Below are 23,831 nucleotides of genomic sequence, written 5' to 3'. Positions count from 1 at the left end.
GTTTTACTTATACGAATTATATTGATTTTGATGATGAACTTTTGATATCTTATTGTTTCCTTTACGTGTAACAAAAGCTTCATTAATCTTTGTATTAATATTTAATCTTCATATTTTCGGGATTAAGGATAACAATCACGATCTTGGCAATCGGGATATTCTAAAAAGGTAAAGTAACTTTGTAAAGAAAAGACCTATAAATTATTGAAAAGGTGCATTATTTATTAACCTGACATAAACAAAAGTCATAGTAACGTAAACGTACAAAGTAGTCAAACAAAATTATATTAATACCACAAGCCTCTATTCTTTGGCAAAAGGAATATTTCACAAAAAACGTACAAATAATAAAAGTCGACGGAATATAAAGAATGTTTTTTTGGCAAAAAGGAACATAATTTAAAATTATTAATTTTTTAACATAATTTTTAACATAAGCGTATAAAGTTACATTAACATCAGAATTTACCAATCCCGATCCCTATGTGAATTTCAAGATTACAGGAATGTAATCCCGAGACATGCTTAAAATCAGTCGGGTTTCTGAAATAAATATCGGGATTGAAAGCTCTACGCATAACGTTTCTTCAGCTAAAGGCGGGTATGTAAAAATTCATATATACTCTCATAGTAATACAATATAATTATACCTAATAAATGTCTAAATATAAATCTACTTTGTCTATCTTTTTGTTTTCATTTTTTTCATTCCAAAAGAGTATTAAAATCTATATGTATTAGCAATCAAATTAATAATGACATGACAGACATATATCAGTTATAAAAGTACTTAAATATAAAAAAGTACGTAAATATAAATTATGATAATGTAATGAAAATACAATATTATGGTAACTTAACTTATACAAAAATGACGATATGTATTAATTTTTTTGTATTTAATTAAAACATTAAATGTAAGAAGGTTAATAAAATGATATCATTATTAAAAATATACTTCTTTCAGTCTTCTAATTAGTTATAAAAACTACTTCCAAACTAAGATCGTGAACTACTTACTCTTATTTTTTCACAATGCAGATCTTGATTTGAAAGCAAATGCAAATTTTCTTTCAATTGAAAATCATCCCCTTTTATTGAAAACAATTTTCTAGAAACTCTAACAACATTTTTTTGCTCTGTCATATAATATAAAGTAAAAAATTATAATAACCTATTATATATCTTTATTAATTAACAATTAAATAAACTTTAAAATGTTACATATATAATGCTGAATTATATTTATAACGCTGAAAAAATATCAATCCTTTATAGTTTGATGTTTGACTAAGCATTCTGAAGTAAAAATATATATTTATTTTCTTAAATATTAATATCTTTATATATTAATATTAAAAGATTAACAATTTAAAAATATATATTAATAACAATTAAAATCAAAATTAAAATAAGATATTAGTCTATATCTAAGATGAATCAAATCAAAAGCAAGAAAAGACGACATTGTCTATAGAGTATTAATCTAAGTATTAATCTAGTATTATGAAAAATTATCTCAATTAGTAAAATAAATATGTATCAATGTATGAGAGTTATGAATTACATAACTAATCTATGTCATATACTTAAAGTTTAAGTAAAATAGAGTTTTATACATACATGTAGCCATCATCACGTATGTTTGTATACTCTATTTATATATATATATATATATATATATATATATCATATATATATATATATATCACATGATAAAATAAATTAAAAACCAAACAGTGACTTGAGATCATTGAGAGTGAGTTTCATGACAGTAGCATTTTTGTCCCCACTCAGCACGCTTCTCGCTATTTCGAGCTTTTTCTCTTGTAATCCTTTTATGCGTTCTTCTATTGTATCAGCGCAAATAAATCTAGAAGGAAAAATAATCAATATTAAAACAAAAGATGCAAATATGAAATTAAACACGATATACTAACTTGTAGATGTAGACATTTTTTGTTTGACCAAAGCGATGAATCCTATCTTGTGCCTGTGTCTCCAACTGTGGATTCCAATGAACATCAAATAATAATAAATGATTGCCACCTACTAAGTTTAATCCTACTCCGCCAACAGTAAGTGAGAGAAGCAAGATTCTCGGACCAGAATTTCGACTGTTAAAGGAATCCACTATATTCTGAAAAAAGCACATATTTTTTAAAAATAAAATACAATAAAAAGTATATGCTTAAATAACAATCTATCATCTACAGCATACTTGGCGGTCTTTGATATCGACATTTCCGGTAAATTGGCTAAACGTAGCGTCCTTTATTGAAGGCAGGTGCGATGCTATAACATCTAATAGAGTAGTCCATTGAGAAACAATAATGAGTTTATCCTCAGGCGCTTCTTGTAAAATTTTTCTAACTATCTTAAGCATGGCCCTCATCTGAATTATATATCACGTTAATTGTATACAAGTAAAATCATGAAACTTCTTATAAATTATTGTCACACTTACTTTAGAACTAATACGATCCTCATCAAATACCGGATTCTCAGCAGTAAGTAGATTTCCAACTAGTCTTTGATCAGTATTAAAATCTTCCTCACTGTCATCAATTTTATCAAGTGATATATTATTCATTCGTGACAAAAAATCAAGATCCATATTATCCGCATCCACTATCCCACTTTGTCTCAAATCATCCTGATCCAACATCGCGTGGATCAATGCCGGATGACAACACAACTGACGTAATCGTAATAAAAGTACCAAGATCTCGTATGTTTTTACTTTGGCATGCATCGCTAGTAATTTGTTTTGAGCTTTCGTCAACTTTTTTATTTCATTATCTTGAAATAAAAAACAATAAAAATAGGTAATTGTATGCATAAAATAGATTGACACATTTTTAACAGCCACAGAAATATATCTTATTTCAGATTCAATACTTAGCTTACCTAAAACAAAAATTTCACCACACAAGTTAAACATAGCTTTATTCTCTGCTTTTTGTGTTAAGAACTGCACAAACAGAGTACGGGAGTAAAATAAAACTTTCTTGTACACTAGTTGTTCCTCTGGATCGAGTTTCACCGTCACCTCCTCAAAAAATTTGTCAGGTAAAGTTGCCAAATCGCCTTTCTGTGCGAGTTCTTGTTTAGTCCTTCTTAGCATCAAAGTCTTCATAACTGTTGCCAGTCTTTCATAGCCTGTTGCAGACTTGCTATTTACCCATCGCTTCCAAACGCGTAAATCGTCAAAAGGCGAGCACTTGAGAAATTTTAGGATAGAGAACAAGTCCAATGCTCTATTTTGTATAGGTGTACCAGTGACAGCCCATCGTTTATTTGCTTTAAGTCCCCAAACAGCTAAGGCTCCTTGACTATTATAATTTCTTACCACATGAGCTTCATCGAGTATCACTCTTTTCCAATTAATCTAAAAAAAAATTTTTACAATTAAAATTTATGATACCTGTATTATTCGCATTGATAAAATTTTTTTAATCTATTATTAAAATTTTTTTCATCTTCATTATTTAAATGATACTTTCAAGTCTGAATGTACCTTATATAATGTAGAGTCGAGTTTACGTTCTTGAATTAATAAATTGTATGTCGTTATAACTATATTATTTTTTGACAATTGTTTAGGAATACTTCTTCGATTACTGCCATGATATATCTCGACGGACAACAAACCGCGTTTGCACTTGGTCCGCACTTCGTTAGCCCATTGTGACAATAAAGATGCTGGACATACTACTAGAGTACCACCTTTATGATCTGTAGACAATAATCGGACACAATATGATCTCAATAAATTGTTTTTTACATACATTTTTAAATACATTTATGTCAATTTAAATAATTTAAAGTTTTCATGAAGAAAACATATTAAAAAATATTTATAAAAAAGCAGAAAATATAGATTTCTCTCTGTTAAATTAAAAATAAATTTTCACATACATAAAGATTTATCGTTGCTCCATTCACAATTACTATCATCTCTTTCAGCCATTGAATCTTTTTCATGAAGAGTAGCAATAATCAAAGATATCATAGTTAGGGTCTTACCTAAACCCATATCATCAGCTGTAATAAAAAAAAATCCAAAGAAAATTTATCTTCTCTAATAATATATTTCAATATATTAGTATAAAAAAATCACTTTTTTTTTAAATATTTACCTAAAACTCCACCAGCCGGCTTCTGCTGTTCTCTCCATAAAAGCCATTCAAGAGCATGCTGCTGATGTGGCATTAATTGAACTGTTAATCCCTCTGGATCCTTTGCTTTTTTGTTCTCTGCTGGACAAGACACAAGTGATCCGTGCAAATCTTTTAATCGTTCGACTGTTAGAGCGAACTCTTTATTTCTTATCGCCTCTGCTTTTGCACCCAGTTTTAATTCGGAAGACATGGTTGATCTTAATCGTATGTTATTAAAATCCAAATATGAATGATCTGAGGAATTAGAAGAATTCGAGTAACTGGAATAATTCAAATTATCAGGGTTAGCCGAATCATCTACTAAGTCATCGGAGTCATCCGCCTCATCGGAATCATCCGAGGCATTCGAGTCATCCGAATCATTCGAGTATGGTCCATTTTGGATGGACAGTAGTCCTTTTGTTGCCAAATGTGCTTCTTTTGAAATGTTATTTTGTACCAAAGGTATTTTCTTCAATTCGAGTTTCAACTTTTCAATTTCGTTTTCTTGTTCGCGTATACTTTCATGCAATCTCTGTCCCTTATCAGGTAATACTTTATCAATGTTTCCTTCAGTGAGCAGTAACTAAAAAAAGTTTTTTTATATTTAAACAAAGATGCTTCTTTTATATGTACAAATTAATATTATATTTTATTAATTTAAATGCACAATTATTATATATAAAAATAAAAGTTGTTTTTCACAATATTACATTACATTATATTAATTCTAGTGGAATTAGATATCTTTATTTCATATTTACTTTTGTTTTAATTAATTTATCTGTAAGCCATTTCAATTTGGAAATCATATTTGCTCTTTTAGGTGGTACTAATAGATCTATATTTCCAACCCCAATTTCTTGTTTCGTAAAAGATAACTCTTCTTCAGATTCACTGTTACTTACATAACTGGAATCTATAATTACACATAATTATATTATATATAGAATAATTTATTCACATTCATAAAAGATTAATCTGCATGCATGTTCGATATTATTTGACATTGTATAAATAGGAATACCTGAATCAAGTTCAATAGTCACTGAATCCAGAGTGGCTCCAGTTTTCATTTCATTATCTGGTATTTTATGATCTGATATTTCATGGTCAATATCATCTTGTTTATGTGAATGATATTTAATAAGAGATTCATTTGAAGATTTAAGTTTTAATTTTTTAATGTCTTCCCTAGTGGTATCATGACTAATATCTTTTCTTTTTCTATCGTTTTCAGTTGAAGAAATGAGGAAATCTAAAAAACAGCATAATTAAATGAAAATATATAATTCTGTAATATTATTTTAGTAATAAATATCTTTAAAATTTACAAAGTTAAATATATAAAGTAGGTATAATGTTAAATAAAATGTCATAATTTTTACCTGCAAGATTTTCTGTAGCTGAATCAGAATCTATTATTTTCATATTTTTCTGTTTAATCGGAGAAGCAACTGGTATATTATTAATAAATTTATTGCTGTAAACAAATATTTATAAAAAAATGTTCAGCTTTATTAATATTTTTTAATAATACAAATTCAACATATAATTATACATATATATATAATTTAACACATTATATTGTTAGTAATAAATGATATATAATAAAAGTATAATAGTATAATAAAATTATATCTGAAATATATAGAAATAAAAAAAGCAAGAGAAATTTTTTAACAAAACCAAAGTGATATTAAAATAAATATACAATAGAGATAAAAATATAAGTAATGAAATATAAAAAAATTGAGAAAAAACTATATAAACTAAGGAAAAAATCAGAATAATATATGATGTAATATAAAAATGGTGAGTACCTATATATTATTTAAAAATTCAAATAAGTGTTATAAAAGATTACAGGTTTTGAATGTACTGTAGAGAATATTATGAATAAATTATATATGATATCAATAGAGAAGAAGTATAAAGATTTGCAAAAATAATTATAAAGATAAATAGAATGATACAACTCTTTAGTAATTTCTTGCGCTAAATAAGTAATTAAGAAAATAAATTTTCCTTATATATAAAAAATTTTTTTAATTTTATTTAAATATTTGTTTATTTGAAAAAAATCAATCTTAAATATTTGCGAAATATGCATATATACTTTTAAAATTTAGTATTGCATATTTCTTTTTTAAATAATATTCTTATTGTTAGACGAGATTTTTAAATATTTTGCAAAATATTTTAATGTTGGTCACTTTTACTAAGTCCTTATCTTTATTTATCAGTCTATAAAACATCTCAAGCTGCCCACTAAACGTTCGCTAGCATCATTTGTCTGCTTTTTGATGAAAAACAAATATAAAATTTCACAAGCATTACAGATTAAACCTATTATCAATAATCAACTATAACAAGCAAAACGTATTGATACTGGATTTTTAATGTCAAAAACTCTTTACAAAAAAAGAAATTCTAAAATTTTAAATATCGATTGCATTATTGATCGCGAGAATCAACGAGACACAGAATAATATTACGATGTTATAAATTCGATGAAATTATATAATAAATCTGTAATATAATATTTATTCATTCTGAATTTATTTTTTTTCAATATCACTTTTGCACAAAGAAATACTGCATAGGAATACTGTAGGAGTTTTCCAGCAAGACACACAGTGTAATAGTGTCCACTAGTATGAGAGAGAATACATCAGTGTGTCTCACTCACACTAGTTGACAACTGTTACACTGTATCTTGCTGGAAAACTCCCTGTATTTAAAGAAGAAATACACAATATTAAATTTTTAAAACGCACACGTGTATCTGAACGAATCTTTAAGATTGATTTTCTCGAATAAACAAATATTTAAATATAAAAAAAATGTTCTTTTCCTTCCCTCCCCCGCTCTCTCTCTCTCTCTCTCTCTCTCTCTCTCTCTATATATATATATATATATATATATATATATATATATATATACACATTTTTCTTGTCCTTTCTGTTTATATATTTCAGATATAATTTTGTTATACTATTACATTTTGTTATACATTATTTATTACTAATAATATATGTTAATATATATATATATATATATATATATATATAGAGAGAGAGAGAGAGAGAGAGAGAGAGAAAGAGGGGAGAAGGATAAAAAAGAAAATTTTTTTATATTTAAATATTTGTTTATATACATATATATATATATATATATATATATATACATAAAATACATATAGAGAAAGAAAAAGAAAGAAAAAACAAGGAAATCAATTTTTTTTATATTTAAATATTTATTCGAGAAAATCAAGCTATATATAATTAATCTATAATTATATATAAAATTATTAATATTTTTTTATGCTATTCTTATGCCATTCTTATTATCACAGTTTCTTTGTACACATTGTATAGAAATATGAAGAGTATGTATACATTGTATACACTATATAGAAAGATGAAGAGATTCACGTAACGTTATCGAGGTTTGGCCTCGATCAAATAATAATTGCTAACTCACTTTGTCGGCGTAGAATGTGTCAGAATGTCCCCGTAATCCTTATTGTAGTCAAAGGCACGTCTGTCAAATTCGGAATTCTCGGCGTCATCATTGCTGTCGGAAATGACAATGGAATCGCTACGTAATCGGTGTTTCTTGTTCAAATATGTAAAACTCTCCATTGTTCACGATTAATATATACTGTACTGTTCACGACTCGAATACTTAGGCTTATGATCATCTCTCGTCGACTTCTAACGCTGTCAATCTTACTCGCGTTTTTTGTTTCGCCGAAAACTTGTAAAAACTTGTATACACTCACGTTATTTACACATTGGGATATAACTGAATTTTGAATCTGTTACCAACTGCTAATCATGGATCATGGCACCGACGAGGGACGAGCGACAAGACGACTAACCATTAACCATAGGCAGAAAGAAGCCTGAGAGTGGTCATCCTCTCGATTGAGGTGCGACCGCAATTTAAGACGCCTCTATGTTCATAAAATGTGGACATTGGAACTACACAGCTATGTCCACGAAACTTCTCAAAGGATAACACGCTATGTCCACAGATTATGGTTCTGTTCCGTGCTATGTCCAAAAAATTTATTAAACATGTACACATTTTGCTTATTCACTTTGACCCAAAAATAATTTGTTATTTCTTCACTCTGGCAATAATTTACTTTTAATCTCAAATAAATATTGTCATAATTTATATTTTAAAATTATAAGAAGACTTATTATACAGCGTTTAGGTTAAAAATTTATAATAAAAAAATATACTTTGCGTAAGCAATATGACAGCAAATCTATATAGCAATGCATGCTTAATTTTCTTACTTCTTTTATTTCTTTAGTATGATACATACAATATTTTAATTTGTGATACATAAAGTATTTTTATTTGTGATACTAAAGTATTTTACATTGTGATACATAAAGTATTTTAATTTATGCTACATTTGTGATATATACAGTATTCTAATTTGTTTTCCAATAAAAAAGTATTTTAATTAATATTTTGTATTTATATTTATTTTTAAATGAGAAGATATCTTCAGAATGTTCTCTGAACATATTATCTTTTGAATATATAATTTAATAATTTATCTAATAGTACATTGTTATCTACAACATGTATTAAAATGAAAAAGTTTATGTGCAGCTAAAATAATACGTAATAAAATATATTAATAAATCCATAATATTTCCATGTACTTTTCAAATCTATTGCGGATTTAGCACAAACATACAAAATCAACCGGTTGTTTTACCGATTGTAGTGTCGAAAAATGGATCTGAACATGTAATTCTGTTCGCTCTAAAATAGATCCAATGCAAGGATAAATCGTCGTGACCCCTATTTTCTCTCTGTCGATCCACCAAGTTTGAAACCATTTAATTGACCAATCGGAGGAAAGAGATCTTTGTCCTCTTTGTCCTGATTGGTCAACCGAGAAAAACCATGGAAGTTGTCGTCAATCTATACATTTCACATATTTTTAGTTCTAATTGGAATGCTCGATTTTAGTCGGTATTACAGAGTTTATCGTGAACACCACCTTCTCTCTTCATCATGGCGGTGAGTGTGAGCTCTTTGCCTCGAAAATGCTTATTTTGATCTGATTATATCTCTTACATCGTCTAATTTTGTTAAATATCATCTTGGCACAGAGATAGCTCATGTCATTAATGAATTGTCGATAATATTCGTTTTTTTGCAAAGGCAACGATGTTAGAAGTAATCACTGTGACGTGGATGAGATTGCATGCTTGTTTTTGATCGAACATCGGCTCGTATATAACCTATTGTTATTGCTATTATTAAGCTTGCTTAATTATAAAGTTTTTTCATTTTATTTATTCTTAACAAACTTCATTCAATTAATATTAATTTTACTTAATTCTCATATACATACCAATGACTTACTGAAAATACATTTTATAGATATTAAGATGCGACTAGAAGAGTACTAGTTCACGACCAGTATACCAATTTTTACGCAATAAATTATATTTTTTACTCATAGGATGTGAAAAAAGTGCCCGAAAAGAAGGTCGAAAAGAAGACCGATAAAAAGGCGAAGAAAGAGCCGAAAGATGCCTCCAAGAATGTAATGCGTGAAGTACGAATCCGCAAGCTTTGCTTGAACATTTGTGTAGGAGAGTCTGGTGATAGACTGACACGTGCTGCCAAGGTGAGTTTTACAAACGCATCTTATTAATTGAAATATCTTTCAGATATATAAATCTTTGATATGTTCAATTAAAATTAGTCTTTTATGCACCTAGGTCTTGGAACAGCTGACTGGCCAGCAACCTGTGTTCTCTAAAGCTAGATACACAGTACGTTCATTTGGTATCCGTCGTAATGAAAAAATAGCTGTACATTGTACTGTACGTGGTGCAAAAGCAGAAGAAATTCTTGAGCGTGGTCTAAAGGTAAATCAAAGAATGTTTATATATATTCTTTTTGTTTGTATGTTGTGAGCTTAACATATTATTTGATTGCAGGTACGCGAATACGAGTTGAAAAAAGAAAACTTCTCTGGCACTGGAAACTTTGGTTTCGGTATACAAGAACATATTGATCTGGGAATCAAATACGATCCCAGTATTGGTATCTATGGTTTAGATTTCTACGTTGTTCTTGGACGTCCAGGTTAGCAATTAATATAACTTTAAATATATTTGAACATAAGCACATTATCTGGTATCATAGATATCTCTGTTTTATATATGGTGATGTCTATTAATTATATTAAACATGTGCTAGAGGAAATGCTTCATATTTGCAACTCATACCCACTTCACTTTACTGGGTGTGTTACTTAATTGAGGCTACACTTAAAAAAATAAAATATTTTCATGAAACTAAAGAAATTTATAATTTCATACTCTTTATATATAAATATAAAATACAAGTTATTGAACTTATATTTAATTTGTAGGATTTAATGTAGCGCACAGAAGAAGGAAAACTGGTAAAGTCGGTTTCCAACACAGACTTACCAAAGAAGATGCAATGAAATGGTTCCAACAGAAATATGACGGTATCATTATAGCTGGAAAAAAATAACTTGTGTACTTTATATCTTATGATAATTATATCATAAAAAATTTTAACAAAAATCACACTGTCTAGTAATATATCTAAACGCCTCCTATTACAACGCCTTAATTATACCTTTGAACTGTTCAAGATAATTATTTATTAAACTAGTGTAAAGTTTTAAAGGAATGGATATACTGTATATATTAATATATATTTAAATTTTTATTTAAACCACATTTTGCTTACAATAAATCAAAACATTGACGAAAGTGAGGCTAAATTAAGAAAATAAATATTCCTCACTGCACAGTATAAAAATAAAGATTGAGAGTAAAATATATAGATGGGATTTATTGCACTGTAAGTAGTTATTAAATTCGCAGAAAAAACACTATCGGAATAAAATCACTTTTTAAATAGTGTCTATTGTAATATTTCAAAACATTTTTTGCATTGTTATTATCGGTAATATTTTTGATGGAATGACATATTAGAGTTTTATTATACTCAAGCTTACTTAGGCCTAGCATTACAATATTTGCCAAAGAAACTTTATTATAAAACGAATTATCTATAACGAAGATGTTTCAGAGTTAGAAATATGATTGCTTACACTTTATATGAAATTAGATTTCTTAATCTTGGACGTTTTGATATAATATTACTGGCAATATCTGTGTTTCGATATATAAAACATTTAATATAGGAGAGTGTAGCTTCAAGAAGCAATTTGTAGTATGAATATTCACACTTTTATTATTGGCACCTTAAATATTTCTTTCAAGATAATTATGTCAAATTATAAAAATTCAAGCTTTAAAGAAATTTTTATCTACAGACTAATAATGTGAAAAATTGCAAAGATAAAAATACGAAATAAAAATTATTTATATTTAATTTGATAATATTCTTATTGTTAAACATCCAGAGAGAATTCCTATTATCAAGATAACTTTAAGCCAATAGCTGATGCCACGAATGTAAATTATATAATCATAATCAAATATTCATACATAATATGTAATTGACCGACTGCCCAACTTCTCTTTGGTTTTAATTAAAATACATAAAAGTATCTCAGAAATGAATAATTGTAATGAACAGTAAGATAGGAATTGTGTGCTTATTGAGATGTTTACTAATAGTTGCACTTGATTATTCTTTTACAAGATCTAACTTGAAGTTACAAGCAGATAAAAAGGCAAGATATATCCTTCAGTCTCTATATTGTTACCTTATCCGGACGTCATATCACCAGACTTTGATATAGATAAATATATGCAGGATAGTTCGGAGTTACTATGCACACAGGACATACGTACAATTAAATAGTCTCTCTAGTTATTTTAAAATCATGTCCTACCACTTGAAAATTTGAAAGATTGACAGAAACTCCGATTTATCCTGAATATATATGTGTACTTGTATATAGATATATATATATATATATATGTATATATATTCATTTTTATTTATAACAAGTAAATATATAAATAAATTTATTCATCTATGTTCTCGAGGATCACGACGGTAATAATGAGAAAGATATATTCAACTTTCGTACTCATACATGGGCACATGCATTTCAAATAATTATATAAATCCTTGAAATTCAACTTCAAAATTTCTTCTCTTAGTTCACTTCTTTTATCTATATCACATATTTCTTGCTCAATTTTGGAATACTTATTATGATATACACAATGCATGCTTTAATTATATCATTGAAAGAGCAAAACATCATTTGCAATAACTAGACAATATATTTTTTTTTTCAAATATAACTAGAATATACTTATGTACTAGTTTAGAGCATGTAAGTTGCACGAGTGATACGCGTAATATTAAATTTGTAATACATGGCCATTGCAGAGCGTCGATGTTACATACAATCGTAAATAATTCAGTCTATCCAAGTCGCGTATGTATATAATTTAATTTACGCTTTTAAATCCCAGAACTTTAAAATAAAAATATGACATATATGTGTGCGAGAGAGTTATAAAATATTGTAACAAAATTGTCATACTTAGGTCTGCCGAATACGTTTGATTTATATTTGTTTGATACTGTCAAAAGATGTTTTTCTTTACATCATTTATATTGTACTAACAATTAAGAAGAAAATATGTAAGGTATATCTGTGAAAGATCCGTATAAATTTCAGGGTTAAAAAAACTTAGTAAGAGTGAAAATTGTCATCATAAAAAAACATGAATTATTTTCTCGTTATATAAATAATAAAATAATAAAACAATAAATAATATATAAATAATATATAAGTTAATTTTCACAAAAATTTTTTTCCTTTACTTAGTTGCTAATTAAAAAATAGTATGAAGTTGATACAAATCTTTCAGACAGACAAATCAAAACATTTATTTTAAAAAGTTTGATTTTCCAACAAATTGAATGAAAATATTAATATTCGGATGTTAAATATGATAATGTAACACCACTCGTCAACGGCGATATTACTTCTTAATAATGAAGAACTTTAAAAAGTGTTACTTCCTCGCCGATCGATAGAACCTGTCGATATTATGTTTCTCTGTTTCTGTGAAGCCCAGGATACTTTCAATAGCATTTAAGTGACCGTGATGATTCTCCTTATCAGTTAGAAAATAATAAATCGCTGATTTTAGGAACTGCAGGGTAATTTCTGGATCGAGAGTACCCTGACTGCTTCTCGCCTCTACAATACGCCGATACATTGCCTAATCAAAACAGAATGGCATATTTTTAAAATAATGAAATTAGATTATCGTGATATGTAAAGGAACATATTGAATGTATAATAACTTTATATATATATATATATATATATATATATATATATATATATATAAAATTATGTTGTGAATCAATTTTGAATCCAGATATATTTGTACTTGTTATTTTCAACGTTCGCGCATAAATAACAAGAGCTTTCAACGATTAGTAACACATGTGTATCAATGCACATATTAAAAGTTACGCAAGCACCTGCCAATTTTATATCACACAATAAGAAACTCCACCGATTTTAAATGTCAACTGGAATCAAAATAGTTCATCTCAAGTCAAAGATAATATGGTACATACACACATCTTGTATGCAATAGTGGAAGCGTGCATTGGCCGTAAGCACGTGCAAACTTACATTGACCGAAGGTATAAGAGGCTGTTTCTTCCAAGTGCACTGGATAATATCGTCCGATCTAAGATCAACCAGTATGAGAGTATCAACACTCTACATTTGTGCTTTCATAATCCACATGCAATTGTTGCAGCAAAGCATTCACTAACGCGAAGATAAAATAAAGAGAGAGATACGAACGCAATTGTGCTCTTTCCACACGCCCATATCAAGAACTGACTAGTTAATACCTTGTGTGTAAGATATATTGCTGAAGTTAATATCACTATTGTCACTTATGAATGAGTGACGATAAGTCTGGGGTAATGTATTTCTTAACAAGTTATAGAGAACTAAAGTCCTTAAGAACAAGTTATCAAACAATTAATTGATTACTGTATTTCTAACAAATTTTATTTATTTTCAATTTAAAGAATTTTCAATTTAAGAATTATAAAAAGTTTATATAAGAGAAAGAACTGTAGCGGAGCAATACATTTGTATCGAAACATCAGTTCTTGATATAATATAACACTGATAAAAGATCGGTGCATATTATATGAAGAAATGCTACATTTACGGGCGTTAAAAAATGGATGAGAATTGCGTTACGTGGCAATCGAATTAAAATACAGACCTTACGTGTGCCAAGGACCCAGAGAGAAACAGCCTCCTCAGCACTTAATAAACTTTGACTATGTTGGGCTGAAATGTGAGGTTCAGGCGAGTAGCTTGTGTCCTGGAGTGTGAGCGGCGACCAAAAAAAGTGGCACATCGTTAGTACAAGAATCTCGTGAACTACGAGGATGCTCGAAATGTGATTACATGTCTTCATAAGTGTGTGATAATGTGGAAAAAAAAATTAATAAAACAATGTGTTCCTGAGAAACGAATGTAAAAGCTGATTAGACTGCGTAAAAAACCACGTTCGAGATCCATCAGGCGTGTTATTGTGTTAGCATGATTAAGATCGCGAGAAAATCTCGCTCTCTCGCAAGTGAGAGAAAATCGATAAGATCATTACGCAAATTTCGATTGTTACACTTTACGTATTAGAAAACGCATTGATTAGAAAAAAATACTAATAATCAAGCGAGAAAGAATGCAAATGTCAAACTAATAAAGAATGCAATGTCAAACTAATAAAGAACTCATTATGTGCAAATGTTGCGATGCATTATGAAAGCTCATTAATGACAATGAAAACGATGATAATTATCGCTGAAAAAACTAAATTAATGCCTAAACATTTAATTCTGTATGTTTCAAATTAATGCCAATTTAAAACAATCTTGCACAGAATATACAAAATAAAATTTTAACCAAACTGCAACGTTATGTTATTTTACTGCCATATTTGTCAAGTTTCAAGAATGGTAGAGTGCAAATAAATCAAATATCTCACCTTAATATTTTCTAATTCAGCTTGTGTGACAGTTAACTGTTGAAGAAGTTCCGCGACAGAGACTTTAGGCGGTGATTGATGCGCCTGCACGAGTATCTATAATTTTATCAAAGATATTTAAATAGTATCAAATTTACATTTTTCACATATATCTTTGATACTTGTATCATTGATACATATGTCGTACCTCATCAGCTTGTTCAATGCGCGCGGCTTCTTGACCTTTGGCATACATTTTCAGGTACATTTGCTTATTTCTTTCTTCTTGTTCACTTAAAAGCGCTTTCTGTTCATTAAGCTCAGTCTTCACAGCCTCCAATTCCGCTTCTAATTCACGTACACGAGTCTCCGCGATATCTACAGCTGGCCGCACCTCGCAATAACGTGTGTTGACCTCAGACAATTGATTGAGCAAACTTTCCACCTGAATAATAAATAAATTTATTATCAATACAGCGTGAAATTGTACATTTTTAAATTTATGTAAAAAAAAATATTGCACAGCGTGCACTCTACGAAATGAAAGATGTTCACCTTATCATTGTGCTTCTGCTTGACATCCTGCAACTCATCAATGTGCCGCCTATGCATATCTTCGATTCTATTTTCATAATGACTAACCAATTGACGTCTCTCATCGTCTCGCTCGATGCTCGTCGGCGTTCTAGGAATCGTATCGGGAACATCGCTGGATTGTATTACATTAGCCGTGCTGATAACAATCTCCGGCTGCGGCTCAGGCAGACACACAGAGTCTTTCGAATGGACGGAACCATCTTCAAAGTGTCCGGAATCAGCCAATGACGGAGGAAGATCTGTGTGCAAACGCTTCTCCGGCGTTTCCGGACTGGTGACGGATTTCTCCACGGTGCTCTCATCCGGAAGATCCTTGCTCGGTGATTCTGGCGAGAAAGGATTGTTTTCGCGTACGGTAAGAGCGTCGCTGCTATCCGTTCGCTCATCCGGACTATTCAGAGAGGCCTTGTACAGTCTCAATTCTACGACTTCCTTCGTCAAACGCATAAGTTCCCGGTCCTTCTCTTCAATCTCTTTACGCGCCTCTTTCAGCAAAGCCTATAGAGACAAATCGATTAAGATAGAGAGGCAAACAGCTGCATAATTTCAACATACGAGAAGAGAAATAACATTATAATTATTAAAAACTTAATTAAATTATTAAATTATTAAATATAAATTAAAAAATTAAATTATTAAATATAAAATGTCTCAAACTTAGCGGATCTTTTTAATAGTAGATTCTTGGTGATTTTACATCTTGTACATATATAATTAATTATTCAAGTCAAGTTTTTTTGTCAATTATAAATTTTAAATTTAACACTTTTATATATGTACAATGAAAGATTTATAAAATATATTTATAAACTATATTCCTCAAAAATGAAATGAGATATTATAAAGAATATCTCTCGCAGTTATGCTTAACATCAGCAGAGAACTAATAAAGTGACCTATAAGAACGAAATAAGAAAGAAAAAAGCAACTGATGTTTTTTGCTGTTAACTACCTGAAACTTTCTGACTTGTCTGGCCGCTCTTTGAGTAGGCGTGAGATACTGTTCGTTGTCGCCGAGGTGATTTGAACAGTGCACGACATATTTTCGCGATCGACCGGACCAAGTGGTGCCGTTCAACGCGAAAGAGGCGTGTTCGCAGGCACTCGCAGTGCTGCAAGCACTACTATAACTCTTCACGCTCTCGGCATCGCTGTCATCGTTGCCAATTCCCGTCGTCGTTCCTCCGGAGGCCGCGTGACTCGGACGCGGCCTCACCGGTGTCAGTGAGAGACTCTGAACGGTACATCATTCAATTAATTGAGTCCGTTAACGCGATTAATTTAAAAGAGAGGTAGACAATATACATTACTGTTAATTATTGATTAATATTTAATTTTGACAAAATCATCACAGTTGAGAAAAAGTTAATGGTTCCTTCAAAAAATATGTAAAGTTATTCATAAGAATTCAAAGACATCATGTTTGATATACAAATAATAAATGTTAAAAAAAAATCTTTTTTTACGAAATTGTATATACATGTGTGATCATTTATAATAATGTAATACGCTTGTCAAGTCAAGTCAAATATAATTTGAAATTTATGAAATTAATTATTAAACAAATATAAAAAAACACCTTTAAAAGCATTGAAAAATTAGTCAGTAGCTTTCGTTGACGTTTCTCAATTATTTTCAGATTTTTTAGATCTTTAAATAAAAAGGATTAAAAAAAAGAGATAAAGTAATGATTTGTATATACGATAGTTCACAAAAGTCAATACGTGGGCGGATTTATAAGAGGTGCCTACCTGTTGGATTATTTCTTATATTTATACTGCACGTTTAGGATAATGACACTCATCCGGAATATATCCGATCACGCGAGGGGAACAAGGTCACTACCGTGACCTACCGTGCAAATTAGCTTGAATCAATGGAACCTCTAGTTATGGTTAGCGAATAAAGGTAAAGATTTCCATACGTGTAACCGCATGCAAAAGCCAAAGATCAATTCTTTCGCGCTGTAGACTTGCCGAATACGTTGGCAGATCTTAGGAAAAAAAAAAAAAAAAAAAAAACGATAGCACCGATATTCTTCACTCTAGTAACTCTAACAAGTATGTTTTCTATTACATCATGCAAACGGATAAGAACGGGAAATATCGAATGTTCAGAATAAAATATTCAGTGCATATTTACTTGTGCATCAAGCAAAGTGCGCAGATCGGTTTCGGGAACGTCGTTCAGTTTTGAACGTGAATTGTAGGATCATCATTTGTGCCTCTCGTTTTTTTTACTCTCATTTTTTTCGCGAGAATTGTCACTGCGTGCAGTCGTACTGTAAATGTCAAACTTAACGTGGAGAGAAGTCCGTCTATAGGTAGTACTTTCGAAAGCGACTGATCTACGTCTAATATGCAATCCTATTGACAGTGTTTCGAGATAATGCCATCTTCTCCGCGAGCAGCCAGGTGGTACTCACGAGGGATCGTTGTCGCGGCGAGTCGGTTCCATTCTCCGTGATGACCGGAAAGGGACGATGATCCGGATACTGATGCAGCTGCGACGATTGCAGGAGGTGGTTGTGACGACGGTGATGCTGTTGGTGGCCGATCAGGGCCGCGGTGGTGGTAGTTCGCGGATGATGTGGTGGTAGTATCCGTTCGCCGCGCACGCGCAAACTGGCAGCGCGACGCAGAGCCGACGGCGATGGCCTCGGTATACGGGAGTCCAGCGAAGACGGCGGCGAGGTGGTAGCTACTCCACATGCGTGATCATTCCATTAATAATTAAGTCACGGAAAATGAAGTGGTGATGCTGCGCGAGGGTGATCGCGGAAGAAGGTCGTCGTTTTAAAATCCAATATAAACATTATACAAGCTTTGAAAAAAAGAATTCGATACTTTTCGATAGATTCGTTTCAGAAATTTGCAAAATTAAACAATCTGGTTTAAATTTCTTAATTATGTTATTAATCTTTCGTGTAGTCACACTGGGAATTGGAAATTTCTATCTCAAGTTTCTTCGAAATGAAAGGAGAATGGAATCCAATTCTACCTTAAATATTTGACTTAAAAAATCTATTGAATAATGTAATAGACACTTTAAAAAGTAATCCTGATTTTTTGAAAGCCTAGAACAGTAAGAAGACCTGAACTAATTTTCAAATCTCCAGTGTGCTTTTATGGAGGGTTGAAATTGTTTTTTTTTCCAACGAGTGTAGGAAAAAATAAACCTGGACCGCAATGAAACCGGAATACGTTAATTATATGTCATCTCTATTCTCTTGTAATTTATCAAAGCAAGCTTTTACAGCAACTTTTAATTAATATGTTCAAAGTATTTCAGTTTTAATTATTAAAAATTTCTATGAAGAGATTTTATTCATCACCGCGTCTTAATCGTTTATTTTATTAATAAATTAATTACGATAAATTCCTGAATACATTTGCAGTCTTTTAATGTTTAAAACTAACAGACTTTTATAAAAATTTCTAAATTTTCTTAAAATTATTTAAGAAAATTATTGCACAAATTATTTGTTGATATTTAAAAGCGAATAGTAGAAAAAAATAAAAAAGTAATTAAATATTAGAGTTCTTATGATTTCCATGTAATGTAAATTACAAAAGTAAATGAAAGAAACATGAAAAACAAACACTAAAACTGTATAAAAGTAATATTAATATTGATAGTAAAAGATTAATCGTTCTAAACAATTGGAGAAGATCACTTCTTTGGCTAATTCTATAAATCAAATGAAATGCCAGCGATTTAAAATTCGAAATTTAAAATATCTACTAAATGTGAAATAAGGAGACATTTGAAGAAATTATCCTTAATTGTTTCGAAGAAGCATATTTCAATAATCATCGATTAATTAAAAGTCCTCAAAGACCCTTTCATGACTTACTAGGACTATCAGGTGATCCGACACTTGGCACGTGGATAGAACTGTCAACGGCAATGACCTTGGTCAGCACGTTAGTGCACGTTGTCGTTGTCGGTGTCGTGGGAGACGTCGAGGCGGTAGCATAGGTTGAGTGACCCGGGTGCATCGGCTGCAGGGAATGCAGGGATCTCTCGCTACCATAACGAGCCATGTTTACGTCCATTCAATTTATCTCTAGCGCATCACACGACGATTGTCACCTGATACAAGCATGTGTCTTAAATGCTCGATTATAAAGAAATATTTCTTTCATAAATGTTAAAGTGATCATTATCAGAGTGTCTTATCTGACAATGAGATAATATTGCACTCAATTTTGATATAAACAATAAAACATATCGATTATCTGCAGAAAATAGTTTAAAAATTAAATAACAAAATTCATAAAAAGGCCACGAAAATTTGTAAACTAATATTTAAAAAAACAAAATAGTTGAAATATACCGTCTCGACATAATATATCGTACATCGTTCTACATAAATGACTCGATTCTCGCAAAAATCATTACATCTGCATAATCGAGTACCTATATGCATTGTAAAATCAATACATTATTACATTTTTTATTCTCAAACAATAAATGTAAATGAAACTGCTCGCAAGTAGTTTTATCTTGTTTTATCGAATGAATTATATGATGTTATTGCATCACTGAAATTTTCTGACTTTAATTTTGCGTAAAAATTTATTTAGAAAAGAACATCAAAGTCTTAGTTTTTGGCAAGCAAGAAAGCAATTTATTTTCCCAGAAATGCTTACACAATCATTCTTTGGCAAGCAAGAAAGAGAGATATTAGCTGGGGTCGAGGGCGTATCGATTGGACGAAGCACTTGGCCGTACGCTGAACCTAGGTCAGTTGTCTCTCGAAACTATTGTTTTTTACTTTCAGCACTGATATTTTCTGCGCTTACTTGGACGAGTCTCAAAATTTATTTCTTCCCATAACGCGCGATTTAATTTTACGTAAATTTCCGATTACAGTGTACAAGATATTATACGTTGTGTAATAAATTATTTCGGACCAGATAAGAAAATTTTTTTAAATATAATTGCGTATAAAAATTTTAGAAAAAAATTACTTGTATCTCTTTGTCACAGAGGCAATAAATTCCATTTTATTTCTTATTCTACAATTAATTAATACAACGTCTCGCAAATAAATGATTAAATGGAAATCTAACGTATTTTATTAGAATCACGGATATCCACAAAATGATGCAACCTCGACATTATTCACATAATTATCAAACGTTTTAAGTGTGCTGTATACGGTTGTTAACTTCGCGTTTATTTCGTCCTTGTATGTACGCGGAAGCCGGATATGAACCGTAATTTTGCGGCGCACCTTGGAATAAATCCGCAGAATTGCGTAAAACGATTTCAAAGTGAAATTGTAAGTCCCAAACGCACTTCGACTTCACTCTTTCAAATAATGCAAACAGGTCGTAAAAAAGATATAAAAAAAGCGAAATTACGATATACAACATGCAATTTTCATGAATGTATATATAAATACGAAATTATATAAATAACGAAATTATGATGAAATAACAGTGCGATGATAATTACTTTAAATTACTGAAAATTATTATAAATTACACATTCTGACAAAAATAGAGAAAAATAAGATTATAAAAATTGCACGTTTCGTTGTGTTTGTAAAACTTGTATAATTATCTAAAAAAAAAATCAAAGAAAAATGAATTCTTTATAAATAGATCAAAATTCAACTAAAATGAATATGACCAATTAAAACTATACAAAGTAAACTCAAAGCTCATACATTACAATAAGAAATTCCAGCAGTTATTTTTATAAGCATAACAAAAATTTTTAAATTATATACGTACATTTATTTGAAAAAATTATTTAAATAAATGTAACATATACGTAGATGTTATAAATACAACAAGCATAAAATTCATTTGTATTTACTTTATTTATATATTTTTGAAAGTTTCTAAACTCTTTTCTAAATATTTTTTCGAAAAAAATATCTTTACGAGCTTCTCTTTTTTTTAAGAACAAGATTTTAGAGACACAATGAAAGTAATTGAATACATTTTAACATTTAAAAGACTTATTATGTAAATACTCGATAATTTCAACTGCGTTCAGCTTATGAAATCGCTGATTGTGAGAATGACTTCGGATGGCTGTAATAATAACGTCCGTGATCGTAACGAGCGAGATAGCAAAAGAGCATTCGAAATGAAGTGAATGGCGCGAGGAGTTAACTCTGCGCAGCCTTTATCGAAATAAAATAATCGATCATGTCCACGTTCTATTTCAAGGATATGCTGCGGCTTTATGCAGCGTTTTCACGCCGACGAATCACGGCGACATGAAAATTTTACGTAAAAGAGAGGTCCCTCTACTCTCACGTAAATTTTTGTAATAATTTTGCAAAATTATTTATCTTTTTCCCACTATAACTTCCTCTGCATAAATTACAAATTGGAAATAATATTTTCGTATTTTAATAAAAAGATATATTAATATCTTGATTAATTTATTCTACCGAAATTCGATGTTCTATATTTTTAGCAGCAGACACGACGCTGCTTTAAATAACATAGATATTTTCTTATGTATTCTCTCTCTCTCTCTCTCTCTCTTTCTTTCTCAGAAATTTCATTGAATAAATATAATAAATAAATTTTTTAATAGATTTCTACTATATATTTTCCGCACATACGAATGTGTTTGATTGTCTTAACGGTTGAATATGACAGAATCGTAGAACGGCATGTTACATAACACAAATTGACTAATTATTATACGGAAACCGAGGGTTAATGAGTTAGGGAATATACGCGTTTTATTTTTTACTTATTAAGATATGTGACAAATGAACTTTTGCGTTGCGCAAAACCAAATATAATTAATCGACACGCTGATATTTATCAAATTTAAATTTGTAAAAAATACTGATAAACGACGATTCTGTGTGTTGGCTGTATATTTTTAATGTAATCTACGATATCTCGTGAGGAACCGTTACAAACATTATACGTTTGTTTTTCTCACAATGCGTTATGTTACACTTTTGAAATAGAGCGCGTTGGAAGGAAAAAGAAAAAAATCAAGATTAAAAGAAGCATACAGAAAATGCAGACTCATTGTCGATTTAGCGCTAACAATTTCTTTTCACCAAATGACATTCGGAAACATTTTCGGCGAAATATCATCTACTTTCATCTATTTCTCTCTCTCCCTCTCTTTTTCTTTCGAGCAGACACTGTATATACGTAACATATGCACTTGATCGCAGATCTAAAGAGGATCGAGAAGATCGCGGACACTCACCTCGGTGAAAAACATCGATGTCAGGAACCGTAGTTATTCGTGCAAAGTTTAATCTCCCAAAAGTTGTCGAAGGCTGTGCGAAAAGTACGACCTGTTCGTCGACAATATCGTCCACCACTGTGCGAAGCAGAATGATTTGGCGAATGAGCGGCGCCTGACGAACGTCGATCCTCCACAGTCGGCCGGACAGCCACTGTCAGATACAGACGGGCCACGTGGGCTTTCAGTCCCTTCCGGGGGCCCCGGGCCCCGTCTCCCCTGCGTTCGATCGCCCGATTCAAGCAACGTGAACACCGACGAGGGCAAATTCACACGACGAATCGGCGCGAGAAACAGCGGTCGCGCTCACTCACCGAAGGACGTGACGCGATCACCGCACGTGACGTTAACGACGAAAAGTTGCGATGATATATGTATCGCAGTCCGCACACAGAGCGATCTCTTGATCCAATTTGGACAACAGTAGACTGAACGCGGCATCTGTCGATCACGAAACGAAATTCATGTTCGATGGCGTGATTTTATCTTTTTTTTTTTTTATATCATTTCGACACGCGATATTTCTGTCAATAATATTGTACGTCGATATTTTTATCGTCTTCCGTTATAAAGTACGCGAAACAGATTTGCAGTTGAAATATCGTTTATCAACGTGCGAATTAATTATAATATACTACATACTGTAATCGATGTACAAATATTCTCTTATACATTATTCTTCGCTAACAGCTGTTTTTAGCACGAGACGCTATCAAGTATCACGTGTTAATAATTGCGTTCAAAAAACAATAGTTATATTAGCAATAGTTGAATAGAGAGCGTCTGTGATTGGTGT

The 23,831-nt window shown here is 30.7% G+C and overlaps 3 protein-coding genes across 9 annotated transcripts; 1 reads left to right on the top strand and 2 right to left on the bottom strand.

Annotated features, from left to right (window-relative positions):
* Positions 1-1,673: 1,673 nt before the first annotated feature.
* Positions 1,674-8,047, bottom strand: LOC140663908 (transcription termination factor 2-like). Its single transcript, XM_072888469.1, has 12 exons — positions 7,650-8,047; positions 5,552-5,646; positions 5,191-5,421; positions 4,928-5,082; positions 4,143-4,749; positions 3,922-4,047; positions 3,521-3,738; positions 2,911-3,391; positions 2,468-2,802; positions 2,222-2,395; positions 1,941-2,140; positions 1,674-1,873 (listed from the first exon to the last, which is right to left on the bottom strand). The coding sequence occupies exons 1-12, from the start codon at positions 7,808-7,810 to the stop codon at positions 1,726-1,728; spliced, it is 2,931 nt and encodes a 976-aa protein (XP_072744570.1). The 5' UTR covers positions 7,811-8,047; the 3' UTR covers positions 1,674-1,725.
* Positions 8,048-9,154: 1,107 nt separating this feature from the next.
* Rpl11 (ribosomal protein L11) lies at positions 9,155-10,768 on the top strand. 2 transcript variants are annotated; one of them, XM_072887831.1, is made up of 5 exons: positions 9,155-9,218; positions 9,667-9,834; positions 9,929-10,078; positions 10,151-10,298; positions 10,588-10,768. In XM_072887831.1, exons 1-5 carry the CDS (start codon positions 9,213-9,215, stop codon positions 10,713-10,715), a joined length of 600 nt encoding a protein of 199 aa, XP_072743932.1. In that variant the 5' UTR covers positions 9,155-9,212; the 3' UTR covers positions 10,716-10,768. The 2 variants fall into 2 exon arrangements, with proteins under 2 accessions (XP_072743932.1, XP_072743931.1); XM_072887830.1 differs by lacking the exon at positions 9,155-9,218 and adding an exon at positions 9,354-9,377.
* Positions 10,769-10,894: 126 nt separating this feature from the next.
* On the bottom strand, positions 10,895-23,708 carry Qtc (GRIP domain-containing protein quick-to-court). Of its 6 annotated transcripts, none has more exons than XM_072887827.1 (10): positions 22,997-23,707; positions 19,647-19,885; positions 18,216-18,493; positions 16,743-17,024; positions 15,749-16,288; positions 15,402-15,638; positions 15,215-15,310; positions 14,447-14,548; positions 13,834-13,891; positions 10,895-13,408 (listed from the first exon to the last, which is right to left on the bottom strand). In XM_072887827.1, the coding sequence occupies exons 2-10, from the start codon at positions 19,846-19,848 to the stop codon at positions 13,305-13,307; spliced, it is 1,899 nt and encodes a 632-aa protein (XP_072743928.1). In that variant the 5' UTR covers positions 19,849-19,885; positions 22,997-23,707; the 3' UTR covers positions 10,895-13,304. The 6 variants fall into 6 exon arrangements, 5 of the variants coding, with proteins under 5 accessions (XP_072743928.1, XP_072743925.1, XP_072743926.1 ...); XM_072887828.1 differs by having other exon boundaries at positions 13,254-13,408; positions 13,776-13,891; positions 22,997-23,708; XR_012046291.1 differs by having other exon boundaries at positions 13,323-13,408; positions 13,834-14,060; positions 22,997-23,708.
* Between the last annotated feature and the right edge of the window lie 123 nt (positions 23,709-23,831).

The sequence above is a fragment of the Anoplolepis gracilipes genome, chromosome 3, assembly GCF_047496725.1.
Source record: "Anoplolepis gracilipes chromosome 3, ASM4749672v1, whole genome shotgun sequence".
Taxonomy (NCBI): Eukaryota; Metazoa; Arthropoda; class Insecta; order Hymenoptera; family Formicidae; genus Anoplolepis; species Anoplolepis gracilipes.
This window is presented reverse-complemented; position numbering and strand designations above follow the sequence as displayed.

Coding starts and splice junctions, on each gene's coding strand:
- Qtc (XM_072887824.1), bottom strand. CDS start 19,848: ATGGACGTAAACATGGCTCGTTATGGTAGCGAGAGATCCCTGCATTCC. Junction 17,025..18,215: donor CGCCGCGACAACGATCCCTC/GTGAGTACCACC, acceptor TGTACCGTTCAG/AGTCTCTCACTGACACCGGT. Junction 15,311..15,401: donor GCATTGAACAAGCTGATGAG/GTACGACATATG, acceptor ATAAAATTATAG/ATACTCGTGCAGGCGCATCA.
- Rpl11 (XM_072887830.1), top strand. Junction 9,835..9,928: donor GACTGACACGTGCTGCCAAG/GTGAGTTTTACA, acceptor TTATGCACCTAG/GTCTTGGAACAGCTGACTGG. Junction 10,079..10,150: donor TTCTTGAGCGTGGTCTAAAG/GTAAATCAAAGA, acceptor ATTTGATTGCAG/GTACGCGAATACGAGTTGAA.
- LOC140663908 (XM_072888469.1), bottom strand. CDS start 7,810: ATGGAGAGTTTTACATATTTGAACAAGAAACACCGATTACGTAGCGAT. Junction 2,803..2,910: donor TGGTGAAATTTTTGTTTTAG/GTAAGCTAAGTA, acceptor TTTTATTTCAAG/ATAATGAAATAAAAAAGTTG. Junction 2,396..2,467: donor AGGATCGTATTAGTTCTAAA/GTAAGTGTGACA, acceptor TATATAATTCAG/ATGAGGGCCATGCTTAAGAT.